This window comes from Taeniopygia guttata, chromosome 22 (assembly GCF_048771995.1).
Source record: "Taeniopygia guttata chromosome 22, bTaeGut7.mat, whole genome shotgun sequence".
Lineage (NCBI taxonomy): Eukaryota > Metazoa > Chordata > Aves > Passeriformes > Estrildidae > Taeniopygia > Taeniopygia guttata.
This window is the reverse complement of record NC_133047.1, coordinates 329608-355451: the sequence shown is the minus strand read 5'-3', so window position 1 is coordinate 355451 and position 25844 is coordinate 329608. Positions and strand designations below refer to the sequence as shown.

General features: G+C 39.7%; 1 protein-coding gene across 1 annotated transcript in view; it reads right to left on the bottom strand.

Moving 5' to 3' along the window:
- Window positions 1-6069: 6069 nt before the first annotated feature.
- Window positions 6070-25844, bottom strand: part of KAT6A (lysine acetyltransferase 6A) — a 36679-nt gene continuing 16904 nt past the window's right edge. The window contains exons 8-18 of the mRNA XM_030290089.4: window positions 25013-25326; window positions 23713-23831; window positions 22076-22191; window positions 21117-21258; window positions 20509-20670; window positions 19505-19598; window positions 18008-18239; window positions 16682-16892; window positions 15336-16025; window positions 14311-14626; window positions 6070-11111 (exon numbers count right to left, since the gene is read on the bottom strand). Of these exons, the coding sequence (XP_030145949.1) occupies window positions 8530-11111; window positions 14311-14626; window positions 15336-16025; window positions 16682-16892; window positions 18008-18239; window positions 19505-19598; window positions 20509-20670; window positions 21117-21258; window positions 22076-22191; window positions 23713-23831; window positions 25013-25326 (4978 nt within the window). The 3' untranslated portion in view covers window positions 6070-8529. The remainder of the gene's footprint in view (window positions 11112-14310; window positions 14627-15335; window positions 16026-16681; window positions 16893-18007; window positions 18240-19504; window positions 19599-20508; window positions 20671-21116; window positions 21259-22075; window positions 22192-23712; window positions 23832-25012; window positions 25327-25844) is intronic.

Below are 25844 nucleotides of genomic sequence, written 5' to 3'. Positions count from 1 at the left end.
ACAAGAAGCAGAGCCCTCCAGGTCTGGGCACTTCAACCACTTTGTTGAGTGTGGGAACCCAGGGCTTCCCTCTGGCTGCCCTGGCAGGGGTCAGAACCCCCCTGGACAGAGCCCCGAGAGACACTGTCTGTGATCTCTGTCCATGGAGAGGAGTTTTCAATCTTACAGGATGAATTACAAGCTTTGAGTGTTTGATAAGAGTAATAATTAAGTGTGACACGGGTGTAAAAGTAAAATTTTAGATTTCTGGATTAGGGGTTCAGAGGGGACAAGATGGAGGAATTGGGTGTGTCTTGTCCTTTTCCTCCTTCTTCATGCCCTCCATGTTTCACTGTGGTGTTGGCATTTTTCTGTTGGTTCAGGCTGGGGACACACTGTCCAATGTAGGTGACAGATATTGGCACGTTATTGTAAATCCAGCACAGGTAGTTTGTGGTATTTAATGTTTGTACCATCCCACTGAGGGCAGAGCCCCACACGCTGCCCTGCAGGACAGAGCTGCAGCAGGGCAGCAGAACATGTTAGAGATAAACAGAATAAACAACCTTGAAACAGCACAGACGAATTATGGCTTCTTCTTTGGCAGCGGGGCAGAAAGACAGAGACTTTCTACAATCTCGGAATCACCAATACCCACAGATTCCGACAGTTGAGCCTAGGAGTCTCCTGGAAAGCTTTTTATTTTGTCACTGCTGCTTTTAACCCGCTAACCTATTTGCTGGCTTATGCATCAGGCACTGTGTTCTTTCTTTTTCTGAACAGTGAGAAGCATGTGAAGGGGAATGTGTGAGACCTCAGTTATCTATTCCTCTTTTCCTGTTCCAGGCAGCCTTATGCAGTGTTACCAGATGCTCCAAAAAAAGGGCCGGAATAAAAAGCAGCTGCATTAAAGAATAGGGGCACTTAATGAACTCGGGGGTAGAGTTTTAAAGTCATCTAAGAAAGATGTTACTCACAAAATCAGCCTGGAATATACTGTTCCAAGTTAACAGCACAGCTCAGAGCTGTAGGGCTCAGAAGAACTCAATTTTGCAAGTGCTTTGAGTGACCATAAAGGAGACACTTTTCAGAGGAGGTGCAAATCTCATTAACATGGGTGTACATAGCTGCCAAATCAAAGCCTCATGCCATTGGCAGGCTATTCTGCAAGTGCAGGCTCTTTAACTAGTTGAGTGGCCATTCTTGGAGTCTGGATATGCTTAGGCGTATCTAGCCTAATGTTCTTCTACTTTGCCTGCAGTCTTATAACTGATAAAGCCCCTAGACAGGTTTACTTGGATGCTTGGCTGCAATTCTGTTTAATGCATGAGGCATTCATTCGAACAAAAATAATGAAAATATTCTAGGGATTCTACAAAGAAGCATAAACTGTGTACAGTGAGGCTTGAAGGAATCTCTAATGGACTAGCAGGCAGACAGCTCAGGAGGCAGCTCTGTATCACCACAGAATTGCTTTAGCATTGTGTGCCCTTTGCTTTAGGTGACCCCACTAGAGCAGGGGTTGGAACAAATGACTGCCAGACATTCTTCCAACCTCACTCATCCTGCAGTTCTGTGATACATGAAGGGACTACACATGTTAGTAGAGAAACTCTAGACTGAAAGAAAGGCAATAACGGAGCACAGAAAATTGTGACCGATACAGAGAACACACAAAGTGAAAAATAAAATCATTATTTTATGCACAAAAGAGAATCAGAGACAGCATATTTAAAAAAGAAAAAGAAAAAAAAAAAGAAAAAAAAAAGAAAAGACTTCCATAATCTTTCTACTCAACATACTCATGAAATGTGGAAGAATCCATTCCTATGGAATGCTGTGAAGACAAATAAATGCATGAGGTAGATAAATTTGGGAAGGATAGGCCCATCACAGACTATTGAACATGATGGAACTACAAGGAAAAACTGCGAGAACTCAGTTTGTCCAGCCTGGAAAAGAGAAGGCTCAGGGGTGACCCAATTGCAGCCTTCCAGTACCTGAAGGCAGCCTACAAGAAAGATGGAGAAGGATGTTTTACAAGATAATATAGTGACAGGACAAGGGGGAATGACTTCACACTGACAGATAATAGGTCTAGTTCACATATGAGAATAAAATTCTTTCCTTTGAAGGTGCTGAGGTACTGTCACGGGTTGCCCAGAGAATTTCTGGTTGCCCCATCCATGGAAGTGTTCAAGGCCAGACTGGATGGAACTCAGAGCAACCCGTCTGAGTGAAAGGTGTTCCTGTACACTGCAGGGTGGTGGAACAGGATGATATTTAAGGTCCCTTCCAATCCAAACTATGCTGATTCTACGGTTTGGGCCCAGTCTCCTTCTCTAGAGGCCCTTAAAGCACAGGTTCGTCAGAATGCTGGAAAGGGGGGGCTGAAGGGAAGATGAGATGCAGGGAACTTTCAAAATACTGTTTCTGTCCCTGTGGCCCGGTGCATTACTGCATAACTCATCATGACTTGGAAGACCACTAGACACATGAATTGCAAAATACCGCTAAGCCCCTGCCTTGCCACACAATGCAGAGCAGCAAATTAGCTAGCAAGACTTCAGATGGTCCCAGGTTCAGACTCAATCTGTAAATCAGAGACATTATTGATCTAATGCACTTCAGGTATAGCCTGAAAGACACCGAAAGCATCATCTGCCATCCCCAGAAAAGAAAGGTGCACTTGAATAGATTAATAGCTTTTAGTGCAGCTGAAAGATACTTGCACTTTTCTAGGGCTAGAAATATTTCCCTGTTAAAACTAATTTTCTTTATCACTTTACCTAGAGCAGTAGTGTATTCTCCAGACCCTGACTATAACACAGTTATGTCCAGTTGTACATAAGCTGTCAGAGCTTCCAGACAGTGCTACCCTATAACATCACAATTCCCTTTTCTATCTTCCTTCTGCACCAACATTTCCTGCTTGGCCTTCCTGAGCCCTGTGCAGAATCTGTGATGAAGGTTCTTGTGGACAGCAGTCAGTTTCCAAACAGACCAAAGTGCTGTCGCACAGCTGGAAAGACAGAGGGATGATCAAGGGTGTCTGCAATGGCCTCTAAAGACACTGTTTTTTTCTGCACTTTCCTTTGTCCCCAGCCTTGCAGCCATCACCTGCTGACCCCTTGCTGTATATACTCAGGCAGTTCTGATCACTTTCTGCAGACCAGCTTCTGTGATTTGCTTTGGTCTCAAGAGCATGCTCGCTAACACAATGCAAAGGAGGACAAGGACACTCCTAAAGTAACTGCAGTCTTGCCGCCTACTTCAGACTGCAGAAGATTTTTATCGGAAGGGAACATGCAGCAACTTGAACCTGCTCCCCTGGAGAATAGCTCCTCCCAGCGGGACTGACTGGAGCCCTGATCCAGGAAATTTGGTGACCAGTAACAATTCAGTTCTTCGTGTGTGATACCCTTTTACCTTTCACTCAAGACACCAGAGAGGATTTAATCTCTACCAAATTATGTGTTCAGAGCTGTTGTCTCAGTACCTCCCTAGCTGCTAGGATTTGAACTGATTCTTAGCTGTCTGATGTGGGGAGGCAGCATGCCATATGAATGGTCTTTGGCCTCAGTGGTAGCTGTTTTTCAAACATCTGTCTTGAATATTGACAACATTTGATTTAAAAGTCAAGTTAACTGGAAGTAGGTACCTCTGGCCATACACATAAGATTGTCCTGAGCAGGGGAATACACTTCAGAAGCATTTGGCCTATGACTGGTACCAAGGTTCTATGTGCTGTCAGTGTTTGGTTGGTAAAAAAGGGACCGTAGAGATGTGCTGCACATAAAAAAAAAAAGCTCATTTTCTTCAACATTCATACAGGACGCAGGACAGGAAAAGTAGGAAATGGACTTAGTAATTTCACTTAAGTCACTGCATAATATTTTTTTTTGTCCAACTTTTATCTTCTTTGGAGAAGTTGTTTGGGAAGTAACTGGAATTACAGATGATCTCTTATTGCTGCTTGTTCCTATTGCATAAAATAGGGAAGCGGAGGATGACAGTTTCAGCAAGCACTTTCTCCTTTAGTTGAAAGGTACCATGTGCCTATATTAGCCAACATGTTAGTAGAAAATTTTCAATAATTTTATTTAATTATTTGTCACACAGCACCATATTTATCACTTTTTCCTTGAAAACAAATTTTTTTACTACGATAACTTACACACTGAGATTCCACTATGTGATACAAATGACAAACATACTGACATAGTGGCAACGGTCACTACCTAGAGCTCACGGGGCAAAGTATTTGGCAAGGAGAACAAACAAATACTGATAGAGGAACCCTTAGGAAAATGACGACACAAAATGAACAAAGTCATTATGTGCCAGTTTCACATACAGAGCTGTCCAACAGAATAGAACCTCCCATAAGGAAGGAAACAAATTCCTGATTCTCTCTGCAAGGTACTGCACCTGTTTCAAGATTAAGCATGTAGCTGGAGTCCTGCCTTCCTCCAGGTGAGATATCAATGTTTGGAGAAGTTGCTGAGATTCTCTGTATTTGGGGCAAAATAATTTTACATTCAAAGCTCAACCTCAGGCTTCTATTTTTAGGGAAATTATTCTGGCTGACAAACTGTGATGATAAAAGATGCTGCAGGCCTTACCTCAGCTGCTGTAAACCTGGTCTGCCTCTGTCAATCTGCATTCCTCTATTACTTGCAGAGATCTTGCAGAGATCGGATCTCAGCAAGGAGCTCTTTCCCTGAGCTAATTAAGATGGTTCAGTTCTTTTTTAGCTTTTTCTGAATTATCTCACTGATGAGCTTTCAGAACTGCTGTAACCCATTAAGATCATTCTCCTTTCAGTTAGTTTCTTTCAAGAACCAAAACTCTAGTCTCCCAGGCAGTAGTTTGTTGCTGTAGGCTGCATTCAAACTCTTCCTTGTATATTGAGATCTGGAAGGAGACATTTTGGTTGACCTTTCAACTAGAGCAAACATGACAGTGTTGAACAGAGCAACTCTCCCCATGTCCACAGTATACCTGGCTGTGGCACTGCAGGAGCAGCTCTTCACATTGTGCTCTGTGGTAACAAAGGTTGTTGCTCTTTAAAACAGCCAGATTTCAAACCTGTTTTGGCTTGGCAACTCTCCCAAACCAAACCAAACCAAACCAAACCAAACCAAACCAAACCAAACCAAACCAAACCAAACCAAACCAAACCAAACCATTCTCTAATGGTAAGACTTGATAGTTTGTTGTCAAGATTCTAAAAAAGAGGTCACCTTGTTCATTGCTCCCAAGTGTGGTTGTCATCAAGTTAGCCCACACAAACTGAGGCTGGGTTTTTTGTTGCTACCTTTTAATTAACAACCAGTTAACAATTCAGCCTTTTTGATCAAATAATGATTTTTATAAATAGCTTACCTTCTTGAAGACAACCTTGTGACAGCACGTCTGTGGAAAAGTCTTTGGAAGGTTCTTGTGGCCACTGAGTCTTTATATGGCTTGGGCCAGCCCTTGGGCCACAGGAGGCCGAGGCAGCGGTTCTTTGCTGAGAGTTATCATGATCATCACGGGGAAACTCAAGCATCAATCACACACATGCTGGAACTGTGCTTCCCTCTAGCGTTGTCGGAGCTCTGAGCTTGTGGAGAACATGCAGAAACATAGCGGGATGGCACCCCAATAATCCAATTGTGCCTTAAAGCCCCAGGGCAAGTCTTGCTAGGTAAAATGTATCGTTCTCCCCCTATTCGAGCTTCTCATCACAGATGAAAGAGCAGCTGAAGGGGATGGAGGAAACTTCAAACCCACACTGCCACTTTTAAAGGACGCAAGTCAAAATTACAAACTGAAGCTGATAAAAACCAGGACCACACTTGGTTTGGTCAGCCTTGGCAGAGAGGAATTTGAAGGTGGTGATTTCTGGAAAAGCTTCAGGTTTGTTCTTCTTAATTTTTCTCTTATTGGAAATTCTAGATAAAAATTAACATGATCAAGATATCTCACAAGTGAATTCTCTTTCAGGTGTAAAAGCCCACAGGGAATCATACTCCCAGGACCAAGTATCAGGGACAGCATTCACCACTCAAATGGAAGAAAAAAATTTTACACGCACAACTGACATCCAAAATGGCTCAACATAATTTATTTTTTTATGTTAAAATGTACAGAGTTCTTTTGAAAGTACTTGCTAGAAAGGGGAAAAAAAAGTGATATTACATACAAGGAGAGGAAGGGAGACCATCCAGCCAGGAGCGTATGACATGGAGAATTACAAAGGCATCTAGGCACCCCCTTCCCCTTAGCTTACAAGTCACCATGAACAAAGTACAAAGAGGTTACAAAACAGGAAAAGCAAATATAAACAGACAGGAATAGACTCAGCTTCATTTGTACATGCGGCTTTTAGAGGCATCTGGAGCTCCTATTCACACACTCTAGAGATCTCTTTAAAGAGAATTTTATCTTTCTTAAAATAGTTTTTAATATTCTACAACAAAGATAAAAAATTTTAAAGATGGAATGAAATGAAAAAGCTCTTATTTTTAAAAGGCATCAAAGTCACTAACAGTGAGGTTTTTTTTAATTTCTTTTAGAAGATTACCCAAGTTATCTTGCTAAAAATACATTTTTTTTTAAACAGAAGTGAAAAAATGGTAGGTACCAATATTACTGCGTTGGATAATTTCTTTTTATATATAGAAAAGAACTTTTTTTTTCTACAATAGTTCTACAGTCACAAAGGTTTGTGGAAAAGGGAGCTGCCCAATTGATAAAAAAACCCATACAAAACCAAACCAAACATAAAGGCAAACAAACTAAATTCATGGCCCTCGTTTCAACAGCTTCTCCTCCTGTCTCAGACCCACCCCCACCCCCAGGAAGCAGTGACACAGCTGAAGATCTAAGAAGAGAGGGCAGCACAGTGCGCTTTCTACATGGGTTATTTGGAACTGGAATAGTATATACAGAGAAATGGGGTCCTACATAGCCTTGTACATGCTCAAAACTAAACAGAAATAAAAAGTGGAAGTCCTTTGAATTCTGCCTTTTATGGTTAACAGTTACTGGAGGAAAGTCCATTTTAGTGCATCTGAAGAAACCCCAACTTTTAGATTCTTTTGGTTTAAAAACAAAAGGAATTAGTCTTATTAATGTGTCTGCATTTCTACTTCACATACAATAAAAAAAAGAACTTTACATTAAAGGGTTGTCCCTTTTTGTATAAGGTGACATGCCAGCAGTGTAGCCAAATTAATGTAAATTGGATTTTGCAGTAACAAACAGCAAAATCCTACCGCCTAGATCCTGCTATGGTGTTGGGACGGTTTCACTGCTGAAAAAGAGGCCGATTCCCTTCTTTTCCCACACTAGATCAAATGTGTGGCTATTTCTACAAAATGGATATTAAACACAGTAAGGGAATCAGGAAAAACATCACTGACCCCCAGAAAGCGGCACATTCAGCAACTTCCTACCCCAGACCAGGAATGGAAGAGTGACAAGGACACCACAGGGTTCTCATCCTAGTCACCAAATGCACACTTTTTCTTCCAGCATTCCAGCCAAGAGATTAACTGGAAACAGCTGCTTCTGAGCTCAGTCTGACTCAAAGGCTCAGAACCAAAACCCTTAGCATTTCCAAGTATGTACTAAAGCAGTCTGGGATCTCAGAGCTGTGTCTGACTTGCAAGTCACCAGAAGAGCCTGTAACCATTTTCTTGTCCTAACAGACCATTACCCACCCTGTCCTCTTCACGACTGCCGAAGGGATACAGAACAAGTTCTCTCTTGAGATGCTTCCAGCAGTTCAGTGACAGAACATGTGTGCATGCATGCACATGTGTGCTCATGTGCATGTCTGGGTGGTGAATGGGATCATTTTAAAGTTACATTATATTTTCAGCATAAAACATACCATTTCAATTAACTCATCTACAAAAACACCAATGTGAATGGTTTATTGTTTACACTTAACTCCAAATTTTACTGAGGGTGAGGGAGTCAAGGAAAATTAAAGCTTTTTCCTGACTTGCAGAAATAAAGATTTTCCTTTATCCTCTGTGTCCCCTTCCAAATCTCCCAATAAGTGCCTCCTGCTAGAAGTAGGAAATGTTAGGTGGGGTTTAGAGGGAAGGGTTGTTATTCTTTGAGATGTCAAACATTTTACATGGCTGCAGCACTAGAAACTGCATACAAAGGGGCACAGGGGAGGGAAAAGGACAAATATTGAAAAAAAAATTTAGGAAGATGATTTCACGTTACACATAGTCTGTCCACTTTGTCAGCAAAGTAAGGCTCTTTTTAAATTATGAGATTTTGTGCATGTTTCCCCTCTTAAAAACATCTGTAAGTGATTTTAGCTCTAAAATATTTGACGATTGTGAAGAAAAACAAACAAACAAACAAAAATAAAAAAAAATAAAGACCAGGCTTCCTAAAAAATAAAATAAACCAAAGAAAATCCCTCTAAATCTACAGCAATATTTTAACTGGAAAAAGGTCCATTTTCTCTGGTTCGTCAGTATAAAAGGTTTCTTTATTTATATTTATTTCAGTTTTTAGGATGCAAGTTGATCTTGCTCATCTTCTCATGTATGGTCCATTAAGAGACTGCTTGGGCACCCCAGCAGCATTCATGTAGCTGTGATGGGAGGGGCCAGTGTACATCATGTTTCCATGAGGATTTGGCTGCATAGGCTGCTGGGTATAGGCCTGGCTCCCCATCATTCCCATCTGCATCTGCATAGGATACTGTGCTGTCTGATTCATGTAGGCAGGATTACTGTGGTAACTGCTGTTCATCATGGGCTGTGTCATTCTGTAGCTGTTCATGGCATTCAAGTTCATATTCATGGAGTTCACGTTGTACGGGGTGGTTGGCATCAGGTTGACTCCCATGTTCATGCCCCGCTGCACAGCCAAGGTCCGAGGTCCAGCCTGCATGGCCACGGTGGGGGGGCTGCGGCCGTACAGCTGCTGCTGGTGTGCAGTTGCTGAGGGCAGGGGGGCTGATTTGGAGCGGATGGAAATGTGCCCCTTGACTGGCATCTGCCCCTGCAGCCTCTGAGTATGGGGAATACCAATATTGGTAGCAGACATATTACACTGAAGCAGAGGGGATGTGAGGTTCATGGTGGTGGATGCCAGGTTTGGTGGGGGTGTCATAGTGGCTTGTGCTTGTGGGGTGCCAGCCAGAGGGTGAGAAGGAGCCAGCTGAGCCAGCCCTGTGTTGGAAAGAGAAACGCTGGTTGCATAGGAAGTCACAGCAGGAGAATGGCTATAAGGCATGGCATGAGGGTCCATAATGGTGTTTGTCAGCTGCTGCAACTTTGCTAAACTGAATGTGGCTGATGGTTGTGAATAGCTCCCAGCACCAAAATCCCCTGGAATCCTCTCATAGATACTTATGTTACCAGTGCTGCCTGATTCAGGTATTTCCATGATCATAGGTGCTGGGGTGAAGCTGTTGTTCATGCTACACTGAGATAATGGAGGTTGCTGCTGGGGTGGAGGTGGGGGTTGTGGCTGCTGGGACTGAGGCTGCTGCTGTTGTGGCTGTGTTGTTGGTTGCTGGTTACTTGGGGGCCTTTCTACTACACAGCTCTGAGGTGACTTGATATTACAGTTTGCTGTAGGCTGGACATTGTTTTGCTGCATCATGCTGCAACTGCTGCCAATGTTTGCCATTTGCTGAGTGACAACACAACTGTTCTGAGTGAGGCTGCTAGAAGAAGACAGTCCTCCATATGAACAGCTGCTCTGGGAAGAGTTATTTCCACAAATGCTTCCTCCCATAGTGGAGTCATAGCTGCTGGGGTTTTCATAATTCTCTGTAGTGCTCTCAATGCTGCCAAGGTCACTGAAGCCACTATCCACCACCTGCTGAGAGTGGTCCGATACTGAAGGCACATCCATCATGGGGCTGGTCTCCATGTTCTGCATAGAGGGTGCGGACAGGGATCCTTGCTCAGGACTTATCTGTGTGTAACTGCTCTCCAGAGCAGGCACATTTGGGCTGCTCACAGAACGCACAGACTGGCTGGGGTGGGACTGAACAGAGGATATTGGACTGTTGTGTTCTGAGGCCTGACAATCTTCAACCATTGATATCTGAGGATCCTCCTCAGTCTGGGTATAACTCTGCAAGGTCTGACAAGCTGCAAGAGTTTCTTCACAGTCCTGGTAAGCTACGTCATGCTCATTGCTTTCCTCCTGTGTCAAGGACTGAACTGCTTGAACAGTTTCAAGATCTAGTTCACTATGAGGAATCTCCTCCTCTTCCTTTAATTCAATTAACCCCTCTTTATTACTTTGCTCTTCTTCGTGATCATCTTCAGACCCAGGGACATGCTCTGAGCCCACTGATGTCTCATTGGAAGCCTGCTCTTCCTCAGAATCTGCCTCTGCTTCATCTTTTTCTTTTGCATCTTCTCTACTGCTTGGTATGCTTGTTTCTAAAAAACATTCTTGCACCTGAGGCTCCTCCTTCACCCCTTCTTTAATGGGCTGTTCCTCCAATTCTTTTTTCTTCAAAGACTCTGGATGACCATCATCTTCATCATCAGCATCATGATCTTCGTTTTGATTTGTCACTACTGCAAGTTCCTCTTCTTCCTCATGGTCATGTTCAGGTTCATCTAATTCTTGCTGCTCTTCTTCTGATTGCCTCTGCTCTTCTAAAATCTGTGGCTTCTCCTCTACTTCCTCTTCTATCTCAGGTTCTTTTACTTCTGGCACTGGACTGCTGTTGCTGTCCACAGGAGAAACTGCTCTTACTTCACTGCTGGCTATATCTTCCTCTTCTCCCTCTCCTACCTCTTCTGCTTCCAGATTCACATCTTCCTCTTTCCTTTCCTCAGTGAGAGGCAGGTCCTTCTGCTCAACACATTCTTCTTTATCTGAAATTTTGGCTTTACGCCCTGGTTTTGAATTAGCTACCACTTCATCAACTATTTCATCCTGAACTGATAGTGGCACCTCTTCTCGGTTCAGTTTAAAACCTGGTTTTCGACCAGGTCTTTTCTTCCAGTGGACTGGTTTTCGGCTTTTCCCTTTTGGCCACCCCTTCTTCTTTTTCATAGGTGTGGAAGTATCTGGCTCGAGTGAAGAACCCTTTGCTTCACTATTCCTCAGCATAGATAATGGTTTCAAGGGTCGGTTACCTGAAAATACAAATTGAAAGACACTGCTCAAACATTTTTGTTTGACCTAAGCATTCACGGAAGCCTTCCCAAGCATGCCCAACATGTTTAAGAACTTCAATATTAGCTCAGAAATTTATCAGAATTTATTTATTAGCTTAGTAATACCAGTTTAGAAAGATCAAGGTGTGCTCATTAGCAGCATGTTGCACATTACATTTTCTAAGAACATCAGTGTTTTAAAGATTTTCCATATTCAAAGCTCTGAGCTTCTAATACACAATTCAAATTAAGCTCTAAGCTATGTAATGAAGTCCTGAAAAGACAAATTTTATTTATAAAATATGTTCACAAATGAATGTGTTGCAGCATACAGGAACATATGAAGCATAAAAGCATATTTCCATTTAGATCTGTGCATCTGCTTAAGAAAGGAAGTAATTTCACATTCTTCATAGCCTTATGCTTTTTAAGGCCAATAGAAATACACAGATGCCTGAATTTGGCTAGTAATTTTTTAAATTGAAAAAATCATTAACAAGAAGCTGAATTTCTCTTTCATCTTTTATTTGATGAAGCGAGATTTGCATTTTAGTGACTTTCCAAACACTCAAACAGGTTCAGAGCTTATATAGCCAGAAAGGAATGTGAACGTTTACTGAGAACTTACTGAATAGTATAAGGCATTCCATGAATTAATTTTGGTTTCAACCTGCCAATTAGGACACTCAGTGACATTTTATACAACTGTAAAAGCCGAGTTACCCTTGCCCTGCTCAGACATGCATTAACTTTAAATACCTCCCTCCAATGATACGTATTCTGAAAAAATTCAGGGTATTAAAAAAATGAATACTGAATTTAAAAATTAGTAACTCCTTATGTCATCCAAAAATAAGTATTTGGAATGTGCATAAAAAAAGAAAAGGTCTGCCACAGTCAGCCAGCCTATTGTTGTACAGGAAGAAAGTCACACTATTTTCATAGCATTCATTAAAGCATTTACACTTCAACCCTTAGAAATAAGATCCACCTCTTAAAAACCCATCACTATTTCTCTTCCCTGTCTTCCACATTTCGTATCTACTACAGAGGATTAGATTTCCCACATTCACAGCAAAACTTACAAGTAGATCCAGGAAAAGCAAAATAATACAGCTCAGCCATTAGCAAGCTTTATCCTCCCCTACACAACACTACCCAAATTGCACAGATTTGGTAGACTAAAGACAAACAAATCTTGGCTTTGACACCACAGAACAGAATGCCTAACCCTAACTAAAAACTGGTCTCAAATCACCACCCTACACTATCCATTCTCGCTGCTGTCCTGACAGAAATCAGAACCTATCCAAATTTTCATCAGACACCCATTTAAGAAACTGCAATGTTGCATTTCATGGAAATCTTAAAACACTTCTAGTGCATTGCCTCAGCTAGACATTAAGTTCTCAGCAGAAAAATCTGGCCCCCAATCAGAAAGTTATAAAAAGAAAAAAAAAATATCACAAGCAGGTTTCTGTAGTGATGGGAAAACCTCCAAAAATTTTCTAAGACTCTTATAAACATTTCTACCTCACAGTTATGATTAAAATAGTCTAAATCTGAACCATTTGTTAATTTCTGCAACACTATATTTTTGAATTGTCATAAGACAGTGCTGTCCCTCTTGCCCAGCCGATTTTTTATTCAAATAAAAAGCCAGCTGTCTATGATGTAGATGTTTAGGTAACTGACAGCACACTGTATTTTCTCTAAAAGCCAATTTTAATATGTATATGCAGAGGCATTTGCACAGAAGGCAAGAGCAGTCAACAGATACTGTGTGATGTCAGAAGCAGCAATACCCTAAAATAATATAGTTACTACTTTATTACTTCAGGGGTTCTGACTAATTTGCAGAAGTTCAGGGAAAAAAAAAAAAAAAAAAAAAAGGCAACAGAAATGAGACAAGGGAGCAGAAAGCACTAAAGGACAACTATTTATAAAGTAGGTGAGCCAGAAATTTATCACTGTAGTATAAAATGGGAGTGAGTTAAAACAGTGGCTTTCAAGTACCATTTTTGATCCCTGGGCACTTAAAGGACTATTTCTAGTCTGAAAAATATGGTTTAAAATCACTTATTTATTTTTAAAAGAACATGTGTGAGTGGAATCTCTAAAGGGGGATTCCACTGCATCTCCATCAGAAAACATTCAGAAGAGCACAAATGAAAAAGACGTAAAACAACAGATCTAGTGGATTGGTCTCTGACTCTGTAGTCTTATTAATGATGATAGAGTATCACAAAATTCATTTAATGACTAATCTAATCACAACAGAATTTTAAAAAACTAATGGTGTAAGATGACTGTGCATGTATTCCCACCAAACAAACTTATGCTTTCTGCACATGTTTGCACTAAATCTACACAGTTATATGTTATACTAAGGATTTAAGAGTTACTGATGCTAAATAGATAGTAATCCTGGCTATTATTATATTAATGCTTTTAGTATTAAAGTACTTTGAAAGAAAAATTCTTCTCTGGTAAACACAGCCTAACTGAAAGTCATCAATTAATGAAGCAACATTTTTTTATTGTCGGATAATGGCACCGTACTTGTTTTGCACACAGTTGGTAATTTTTATTTCACTGGCTGCTTTGCACTGTATACCCCATCAAAACAACAGGACATCTAATAAAGAAGATTGCTAATGGAGTAATGACAGCTGCATCTTCTGAATTGTCAGTTGAGTCTAAGCAACCAGTCAAACCAAATTATTTTGTTTTATGAACTGAAGGTTCAGAGAAATTTAAGGAGATATGAGAAGCTGAGAGGGGGAACATGCAATGTGATGAAGAAGAGAATGTGAGAAGAGCCAATTTAATATTTCCCTTTGTTATGGAAATCTGGGGGTTTGCCAGTTCATTTCTGTTTTATTTCTGTAAGTGATTCTGCTGCATAGGCTTTTCCACAATCACAGATACTAATTCCATTAGGAAAGCTGAATCAAAAGGATGGCCTGGGATCAGGTCATTGCCAATAAGAAAGTTAAATGTATGCACCATGTTTTCGTAAAAGTAGGCAATGTCTGAGGCTAGTTTGACTGGTAATTTATGCCTAACCTATATTTCAGCTGGAAGTTACAAGCCAAAGAAAGCAGCTGGTTTTGTCATGAGCTGTTATCATCTAACACAATCTATCAAACTTTCACTAGTGTATCACCATACATACCATTGTCATCAGACTCCTCTTCATCTCTGGACTTCCTCTTAGAAGAGGGTCTATGCCTGAGTGTGTCTGGTTGGGCTAAGTGCTGAAAGTATCCACTGGATGAAAGTTCACTCTCCTCCTCTTCATCCTCCTCCTCCTCCTCTTCCTCTTCCTCAATCTCAAATGTAGGCTCTAATTGAGGCATTGGTCGTTCAGAGTCTGAGTCCTCAAATGGTTCATCCAGCACTTCTGTGGTTTCCGAGATTGTTTCAGTGACAACACTGCTGTTGTGGTGCTTACGCTTGCGGACCCGCCTCTTCCGATGAAGAATTGGTTTCTGAATGTGGAAGGTGGGAAGAGAGAAGATATTTTATCATGTGCAGTAGAAATCAAACACTAGATAAATACAAAACATGAGCAGCAGAGAATTCCCTTCTAGAATCCAGAATTCACTAGAAATACTGTCTGGAACCTGCCACTAGTTAGAATTTAAACAGCTAAAGCTAACAGCCCATCCATAACAGCTGGAACTTTAAACATACTACAACACAGATATGAATAGCTTAGAATAAGGTGCAAAAATGATACAGTAGACAACTTTTTAGTGAAGAAAGCATTTGCTTAGACACACTGATAGAATTCACATCTCCATGGTAAATAACTTCAAAGACCTTTACACTCGGATTTCAGTTGTTTAGACAGCAGTTGTTTTTTGCAAGTTTCTTTCATAAGTAGGACTGTATCTGTTTCTATTTTGCATGACTGAGAAAAACTTCAATAATTAAATTAGAAAAAAAATCAAAAGCACAAGATTGAGGCTAGACTCAACAAACCCTCACACTCCTACCTCTGATTCACCAAAAACCACCACTAGAAAAAGTCAGCAGGAAGCACCCTGCAGAGAGAGCTCTGGAACACTCCCTGAGTGCTCCCTGTACACTTAGTACAGACCTTCTGAACTGCATCATCCTTCAGAAAGCCCTAACCCACTGACAAAACTGACTTGATAACAAAGATTCAGAAAGAACAAGAAATAAGACACACACCTTTCGTTTCAATGTTGGCTTGGTGAGAACAGGTGGAGAGCTTGATCGAGGACTCACAGGCTCATCATCTTCCTCTTCACTGCTCTCACTAAAACACCTCAGAAGTGCCCTATCACTATCACTGTAGCGCCGGGGTAATCTGTCGCAGTCCTCTGGGAATCTACATTTCAGTGGCTCTGTGTTCTTTTTCAACTGCCCCCTCCACCTTTCCACAGCTTCACTGTGCTGCCGACGGGGAATTGCAGATTTTTCACCTTTGCCATACTGTCCCTGGGAAGCTGCAGATTTTTCGTCATCTTCAGCATACCGGCCTCTCGAGGCTGGAGATTTCTCCTCACATTCACCGCATCTTCCTTGCAAGGCCACTGACTTCTCACAGTCACTGCACCGGCCTCGTGAGGCTGCTGACTTTTCCTCACATTCACTGCATCGTCCACTGGGAACTGCTGTTTTTTCCTCGATGGGCAATGCTGGCTCCTTCTCACAGAAGGGCTCATGAATTTTTTTGCTCTTGCGCTTCCATCGACCTCTTCGTGACGGCTGACTGTTTGCAGGAAGACTATCCAGGGAAAAAATGTGCCTGTTTGGTCGTGCAGAATTGGCTGGAGCAACAATGTCTGGCTTTTTTTCACTCTCTGTTGGTGAGTAAGGCTCTTGCTCTTTCTTCTCCCATGACACAGATTTTACCATCTGATTTAAATAAAAACAAATAGATTTCACACTTACAATTTCAGCATAAATGTCTATCCTGAATTTGATTCCACAAAAGTGTTTGAGAAAAAAGTCAGAAAAGTTTAACAAAAGTGCCTTTTAAAAATATGGGATTAAACAAAGATTTGATCTTTAAGAGATTCATGTAGTGCTACTTGCTACTCCTTTCCTCAGAGGTGATAATGTACCTCACTTAGCTTCCCAACAAGTCACTTCAGTCAACCACTCAGTGGTGTGCCAGAATGCTGACTTCACTTTGCTACATTCAAACATAGTATTTGTGCAATTTTTAGGAAAAAAGTGAGAAAAACGTGAAGTTATTTTTCCATTTAAATGCACCATTAGTTTAATATAACTACAGTAACAGCAGATAATTTGCCTCGGTATTCTATCAGTTCTCACCACCTGATGCAAGAGTGCAACCCCTTCAAGGATTGCTCTCTAGACAATGCCTTGATGTTTTCTCGAGTTTTATTTTATAATCTGAAACCATAAAAATACATTAACTATGACTGCATTGCTTTTCATTATTATGATAAATGCATAAGCTTCACATTTGAAATTTTGTTAGCACTGCCTCCAAAAGCATTAAGTACAAACTACATGCCACAGAGAAATAAGAGATTCACTCTTACACTGGTCTCTGGATCCTTTTCTTTCTGCTTTTGTTGCTCTTCATTTTCCCCATCCTCTGTTTCCTCTTCTTCATCTTCAGAGACAACTGAGTTGGAAACTATAACAGGTGTCCAACGCAGACATTCTGCATCCACATCAACAGGTCGGACATTAGTTCTAAGCTTTGCCATGTGTTCCTGGATAAGCTTCTCCCGACGAATGATCACAAATCTGAACAGCAATAATACTCTGATCAATAACAGGTGACATACTGTACATGGTGTCATGTCAAACAGATATATTACAGAAAATATATTACCCTCAATCATTGCTGCCATAAGTAACTTTAGAGAGAACAGAAACTCATTAAAATAGTACAATTTACAGGACCATCTGACTACCAGAGAAAGTATCTCACAACTGAGGGAATGTTAAAATTCTTTCCACTTCTTGTTAATGGTGAAGCCATTATCCTTCCATGGGTAACATTCAGCTGCAGAGTATCATTTTTATTATGTACAAGGCGTATACTGTTTGGGGAAAGGGCAATATAAGGTGAAAGCTACTGAAGAGAAATAAAAGGACTGCTCAAGAAAAGCTGCACTACCCACTGTGGTAGTCCCACTACCATAGTGCATTTTGTTTAAGGGCCTGAGAGAAATATCATGGCTTAAAGGTATACTGTGAGATGAGAACATAAAACTATTCTCAGGTTTTCCAAATAAGTTTCAACTTTAACACAAACACAATAGAATACAACCCCACTCACCAAACTGCTATGGTCTGAAACAAGACCAATTCTCAGTACTCCACTTGACTTGTCAGCTGAGCAAGCAGGCTACCTCTATTCTGTACCAACACACTTCATCTCTCCCAGTGATCTGTCCCACTCTTCAAGCATTCCATGTCAATCCACACACAGTTTATGGCATTTTTGAGACATAGGGAAAAGGAGGGAACCAACTGTCTGTTCATTGACTGAAAGTAAGGAGCAGATCTGCCTCTAGAAAAGGGATGTTGCTCTTCTTTGCTCTATCTGCGAGTGTATTAGACTGATTTGGTTGAGGGATACCAAGAAAACATGACCAAGAAACCAACTTGCTCTCTCTCACAGCAGCAAATTACTCAAAATTCTACATCTGCAGTGCCACACAGCTGGACACCTGAACAAGCTTTGGCAATGAATGATTCTTGTATTGCACATGAGTACCATAGTCTCAGTATTTGGAAACTGAAGTCTTTAGTAAAATCAAGTTTATTAGATGTGACTTGTCTTCAAACACCATTAAATTTCAGTGAAATACATCTGAAGGTATTTGGGATTACAATGGGACTCCTGTACTCACTGATCACTACGGAAGTCAAGCATTCGTAGGTGGTGCAGAGTGGAAGTGATATCTTGAGGGCAGATTCCAGTCAGCTTACTCAATTTCTTGATGCTTAATTGCTTGTCACGTTGATGATAAAGGCACTCCAATATTACACTTTTCCAATAAGCCATATATGACAGGCGCCCGAGGTCCGACAGGGGCTTTTCTGGTGATCCTGCTTGACCCTCACGCTTTGAAAGCAAATAGCCTAAAAGACACACATGAAAAATGTGTCAAAATATTAGTTTCTGTTTCCACCCTGACTTCTACAAAGGCCTCATATAGTAGCTTAGTGCTGTCTACAAGATGTAGATAACAACTCTGAAGGATACTTCGAGTTGTCGGGCCAATTTTTTATTTGCTTGTTTACACTCCTGTTCTTCAGTGATCGAGTAAGATATTTCTAAACTCTGCTGCCATCAGACACTGACTATAGGTAATGCCACGAGATGGCAGCAGGTGCCTACCTAGAAATTACACCAAGCCTGACGCACAATTGCAATAGCAATTTTGGAAATGACAGAAGAAAAACACACTCTTAAAACTAATATGAATAATAATTTTCTTGAAAATTCTCTACTGTCAAACTTCAGGACCGTACTGGAGAGTACCAAGCTCTATTTGTAGAGATTTCATTAATTTAAGACTGTGATACATTGCACAGGTTCAATAAAGGCTGAGAGGTTATATTCTACCCAGTGAGACAAAAGGGGATGGATGCAGGAAGATGACAAATGTGCTTTCTCACTGCTGTTCTACCATAACCTGCATTCGTTGATTTCTCAAGATATATTCTTGAGTTCTTATGCTTCACCAGTATTTTCAGGAGAACAAAAACTTATCTACAAAAGACATCATTCTGATATCGTTCTACCAGTAGAGTTTTCCTCTGAACATTAACTCCAAAATTTGTATGTCCACAGGGAGGGCTGTATTAAATTGCCCTAGGCATAATAAACAATGTAGAGTTACAGGGGAAGTTTCCCATGATGTTCCAGAGATACACATATGAATCTCAGAATTATGTGAGTATTCAGAGCTTAAGTATGTCTGGTTTTATTGCTCTCAAAATTAAATTAAAATGTAAGACAGTTTTGCTTAAGACACTCATTTACCTATGCAAGCTGCTGAAGATTTCCACAGACCAAGTCTTACAGCTGGCTTTCTGTATAAGGAACTACATGTACAAGAAAAGCTTCTGCTAAAAAAATAATCACTATACTGCCACATGCTTTTAGTTTCTACCTTAAGCTGCTTACACATAAAACTTTGGAATTACGGGGGAAATTATCAATTTGTCTTTAGAGCTGAAGTTCCAACAAAAAGAGTAAATGGTGAAGTTCAGATGATTTTGTGAGCTTAAGAAGCCTTTGTCCCGAGATACACGCTATTTTGAAAAATATCTGCTTCTACTGTTAAGTCCTTTAAAATATGAAAAGACAGACTGAAAAAAGTAAAGAAAAAGTTCCTTACTGAAGTCAATTAGGAACCTGCCATAGCCCTTACGCTGGTATTGTGGAAGAATCATTATACAGGAAACATTGTACTTCTGTTGGCAGTGTTTTTCCTGTTGGAAAAAAAAGCATCATATTGAAAAAACAGATCAGTAAGAAATATGTAAGTTCCTCTGTAAGAATACCTAAGTAGTTCTATATCAAAAAGTGAGACAGAAAGCCACAGTCAAAGTTTCTTAGGATCGATAAAGCCAAGGGAAGACTTTGAAGAGACAATATTAAAGTTCTACCATCGTTTCAGATAAGAAAAGCAGAAAGAATGAAAAATTGACATAACCTTTTGCTTAATAGTATACAGTAAAGAACATGGGCTGCAGAGAAGGTAAATTCTAAGAATAAATCTGAAGGCAGCTAAACTCATTGCAAAAGACTGCAATATTCCAGTAATTATTTAAATGTTCCAAGCATAACATATCAAAATCCAGTCTCATATCTGCTGTTCTGAATACTAAAGAAAAAGTTTCAAATAAAACTACTTACAATAATTGAAATAATTAAGGATAAAACCTTAAGAAAAGTTCTAGCTGAAATCTTGGCCCTGTTCCCTCAAAAAAAAAAAAAAAAAAAAAAAAAGGCTTCAAATAATTCCAAAGTCACCAAACTTGTTTGGAAAACAATGTATATACAGAACAAAAGGTGAACAGAATTACCAAGCAGTCCTTTCTCACAAACAGTAGTACCCAATCTCCACCAAGAGCAGGAAGTAATTTTGAAAGTTTTTTTTAACCACTAAGCTGCAGTACAAGTTCCTTAGCAAGTATATGCTATTCAATATTACAGGAAACTTGAGTTTACTAACTGGTGGTCTCTGAATGCAAGATAAATAAAATCTGGTTGCAACAGATGTCTATACCTGTATTACATAATTTATTATATAAAATCCAAGAGCCTAAATTACAACAGTTTAAAGAATCCAAAGCAACACTACTCATCATACCAAACAATTTGTACCCAAATACTTACCTTGGAAAAGTAGCCAACAAGGTGACAGCCCTTAACATCATTCTGCGTCAGGACATAGAAAAGAAATGGCTCCACATCATAATAGAGAGTCTTGTGATCCAAGAAGAGTTTAGCTAACAAGCACAAATTCTGGCAGTAGATAGTGCTGACATTGCCATCAACCTTTGAGACATGAGGAAAAGTTCTGTCACTCCATTTGCTGTTATGCAAGGACAGGTTTCACTCAAGTATCCCTGTTCATTTAAAATGTCTTAACTTGAGAGAAGGCTTCTCTGTCGCAGGTAGCATTGCAAAGGACTTAAAACTTCCACAGAATAGAGATTGTGACCAAGTCATTGTTACACTCAATAGCTTAAGAGACAACTTTAAATTATTTTTTCTAAAATAAAATACCCAGATTTTTACAAAGTGAGTCTTCTTTGTTTTACAGATGAATAATCTACACACAAGGTCAGCTCCTACTGGCTGCTTGCTTGTTGTTCTTCACTTCTGGAAACTCAATGTTTCAAGAATGAAGCTGTTTAAGACTATGAAAAATTCATCACATGATTAGGTGTTGAGGACCCTAATTTACAGATAGGAGCTAGCAGCTTCATTTTCTAACTTACCTCAAAGACTGATATATTATTTTTTCTGTAAATTTCATTTGCTGGAGGATGAAACCACCCACATTTTTTCATATGCTGTTGGAGAATAGTTCTGCTTTTCATGTATTTTAGACAGAATTCACAAAGGTACAACTTCGGCAGCCTGGAAGAAAGGATAAAGAAAGAAAAGAGACTGAAGACAGAGACTTTTGTATAAACTTCCTCACTCCTGCCAACAGAGAGCTTGATGAAAACAAACCCAATATACACTCACTTTGTGTGTGTGCTAATGAGGGCAAAACCACACTACCATAGTTAAAGTTATGACACTTATTCTGTAACAAATGCATATTAAAAAAATGCCCTTAATGCCCTGCATAATTACATTTACATTATTACGCTATGCTAGAAGAAGTATATTAAAGTCCTAGGAATAAAACAGTAACCCCTCCCAGTTTTGCACTAATGATGCAAGGAGGGATGAAATAAATAGTTCATATTCCCTTCTTCTCATTGTCACAGACACTTGAGTGATGGGTCACATCACCACCTACCCATTCGTTTTAAAACTGTTTTACATACTACGCTGACATGAACAACTGGAATGCAAGTATCCCAAAATTATTGTGATTTAACTCCATTTAGACATTGTAGCTTCAGCAGGAATGTCTGTATAACTAGAAAAATTCCCCATGAAAGACCACATGTTCTTATTAAATGGCAGAATAAAGAGTTTCACTTAATTTTCTTCCTCTAGCTATAGCTCTTAGAAGTAATTTGTCTTTCTGAATAAAGTTCAAAGAGATTGCAGTTTAGACAATTCGCAAAGTACTTAAGCAAGAGAACAGCAAAGCAACTATAGGTGCAGCAAAGCAGAAAAATATTTTGGACACCAAAATGTAGGAACCACCAAATTTCTATGCCTGCTGGACCACAGCTTTCCCTGAAGAACACTGAAGAACAACAAAGAAGTGTCTTACCTTGAGTATTCCTGTGGATATGGGGAGGAGTACCAGGTCTGGATTTCGTATTTGCCAAATTCTATAACAGAAGGGCAGCGGACTTGTGGATCAGGAGGCCCAGTCACCCCTACTTTCTATGCAAGGGGAAAAAAACCCTTGTTTTTTCATGAATTTCCAAGTGAAAGACTTTTAAGATTAAATAAATTAAAACATTTTTATCTACACAGTCCATCCTGCTCAAACTCACTGGTAATTAGGAAGATGCAGATGTTGCTCTCTGACACTAAAAACAAGTACCAGTCACACTTCAATCAACCATGTGAGTCACAAAAAGAAAGAATTAATACACATTATCATACCATGTATCTTCACTACCATTCACAGTGTTGCATGACAGAGTTTTAAATACAAATTAGTAGAAAGTGAAGTTAAATACAATCTTTTTTGAGTGTTGTAATTTTCTTACTTGTTATTTCAATGGTGAAGAACAGAAACATAAACTGCTCATGAGATTAAAAACTAGAATATGAAAATATTTGACATGACACATTAGTATCTTCCCAGTTCTGAGACTAGATGGACTACTGTGGACTACTGTGAATGTAGCAGCTACCAAACCAACATTCAGGATGCGATAACCTGCTTATCATCACAAGTGCTGAAGAATTAAAGAAAAACTTCACATTTATTAGAAGAAAAAAATAGAAACTAGAGTATTTTAAACTACTTCTTTACTTACAACCTTAATTTCCCCATCCCTCTGATAGTAACTGTATATTTTATAGCAACTAAAAATAAGGATACTAAATGCTCTTCTTTCAAAGAAAAGAAATGCTTTCTCAACTCATGAAGATTTTATCTCAAAAGACTGTCACTCACAGAATGACAGAAATCCACATATTCCCACTTGCATTATAATATGAACCACCTGGACTGAAGTTACTAACAAATGAGAACACTTCATGCAGGAGGGCAGCAACTAATGTGAAGAGTACCAGTGAATTACCTATATGCAAATTTATGCAAGCAGCATGAGACCCAGAACAATGGGTTAGCATTTGAAAGGTAATATTCTAAATTAACATCTTGCTAAGCTTCCAAATGGGACTGGTACTGGCAAAAGTCACCTCAGGATCTAATCCTAGACATCTGTATTCCGTGGAGCTCTAGATGAAAATAACAGCAACTTCTGTTGGTAAACATCTATCAATGTGTACACAGACACAAACAGCAATGCTCTATCCTGTCTTAAAAAGAGTTAAACTATCTAGAAAAAGAATGTTTCAAGTATTCAGAGACTCTATGCGACCCATGCTGCCAGCAAACCATCCCATATTTTATTGTTTTTACAGTCCATATGTTTTACCAGCTATTTAACAGTTCTGGGAGGACAAAAGCCACAGCCCCCAAGGTTTTTTTAGCCACCTTAACCTCTTACACTCTTATACTCACTTTTCTATTATCCTTCAGCTTTTTTGAGGTCAATTCTCCATTACTCTCCATCATCAGAATCAAGCACATTAGCTTCTGTGACTGACTAATCTGAAGTCTGTATTTCTTGCTGTTATTTTGTTGTTGGGTGGTGGTTTTAGATTTGTTTAAATTTCTTTTACAGATTTGGTACTTACTGCCAGACACTGAAAATTTAACTTTACCTGCAGTGCTTGCTCCTGAATATCTCGAAACAACTCCATGTCTTTTTCATTTAAGACATCCTGGCTTCCAAAAAAACGCTCCTCAGTTTCTTGTTTTCCATCCCAGCCATCCTGATTGTCTGTATATGAGAGATAAAATTGTCTTCACATGCATTTACAAAAAAGTATTTGCTTTTGGTGCAGTGACAAACAACATCTGGCTGTATTCATACACTGTGCCAGGTTTTTTGATGGGATTTTCTATTCAGATTTGGGACTACAAAGGAAGAACAGATTCTAGATTTGGGACCTTGTAAGTAGTACTGTCCTACATTTAAGCAGGTCCAAATATTGCCACCTAGATATTCACAGTACCACAAAGGCATAAATGGCTTACCACTAAGCCTGTTTTTCACAAACAAGGATCACAACTATTTAAACGCCATATCTGGCAAAACCAAAAACAGAACACCTACATTCGTCACCTTAGATATACCCCTTCAACAAAAACAAGCCTAAACAAAACACCCCAAACCCTCTAGACACTTCACCTCATGCCCAAAGCATTAAGTCACATTGCTTTTCTTCCAGCACTAGCCAGGTTAATGCAGGTAACTATTCTAAAACTGTAAACATAGTATTTTATTGTGGAATATTTCCCACTGCCTGCTTAGGAACAATTCAGGACCATCCAACAAAGCTGTAAATATCCAAATACAGAAATTAAATAAAGGTCCAAGCATAGATAATATCTTAAGCTAGAAAAGCAAAAAAAAATCAAGGAAATCAGAACTGCATTCCAAAGGGAAGGGATAGTTTTCAGCAAGCAGATGTCAAGCTCCACAACCAGGCTCCTCTGTGGCTGAGAAAATTAAGGAACATTTGCATGCATCCATAGATTGGAAACTCCTGGGTCTGTTGGACGGTTTTAGTTATCTATTTTCAATTTCATACTTCTACCTTGCTGCTCTTAATTTTTATGAACCACTGCCTATGTTATTTCTTTCAAATGTGACATTTTTTAGCCCATTTCCTAGGCTGTCTGCAAATAACTCCTTACCAATGTGCATTCTACCTCACTGTAATCATTTAATCCTTCATAACACCTTGCCATCATAGATAAAGAGGCTAAGGTCTCTAGGATCACTTCCTTTTTCCAGCTCATATTCTACCTCAATGCACCAAAGATAAGTGTATGCCAGTGTTAACTTTCAGCTCAAAGTTTCCAGCCTCTAACAATTCCATTCAGTTCAACATCCTAGCCATTGAACATTTGCTTGGTATACAGGATACTTACATTGGCAGGGTGAAAAATCTTTACCTGTGGGCCATTCTGAAGTGCTAGATTTCCTGGTACCCTTTTTCCTGATCCTATACTGCTGAGAATAGTCTACCACTTCTCCTCGAGCTTTTCGTCCATCAGGGGAGGGAGTGAAGAATTTAGTAAGGCCATCTATAAGCCCTTTGGTTTTCTTGTTAAATTTCAAGGTGTTGCTGCCATCTCTGCAGAAGTCCAAGACATCTGTCTGTTCCAGGTATCCTCCTTCTGATGATGCTGACTGGCTGGACAGAGCCATCTTACGCTTCCTACCCCGACCAGGACCAGTGCGAACTTTGCTGAAAGGACCTTTTGATCTAAAGGATAAGAAGAGGAAAGATATGGTCAAAAGATTTGGTAAGGTGACCTACCATCTTCTCTAATCTATTTATCAACCACACAGAATGTGAGCTGAAGAATTTAGTAATACAGGAGTATCAAGAGTCTGTGTACTCCACAGGAGCCAGGATTTAAACATCTCAGTAGAAGGTACTCTACTATTTTTCCCTACATTGAACATTATGTCAAACTAATTTGAGTATAAACAATAAATTTTCACGAAATTTAACTCAACATTAGATTTTAAAATCAGTAACCAGAACAAATACATTGCCATAGAAGGCTTCAATTTATGCAGTCATTAGACATTTACCCTTGTAAATTGCCATAGTTTTTGTATTGATAAGAAATTGTTGTAAAAATTCCACAGAAAGTTAATACACAAAGGACACATCTATTAGCTAAGAACCCATACCACTGATGCATTAGTTGAAAGCAGCATTGCTCTCCAATCAGCTGCCACCTTTAAGACTGTAAACTTTAAAACTCTATTGAG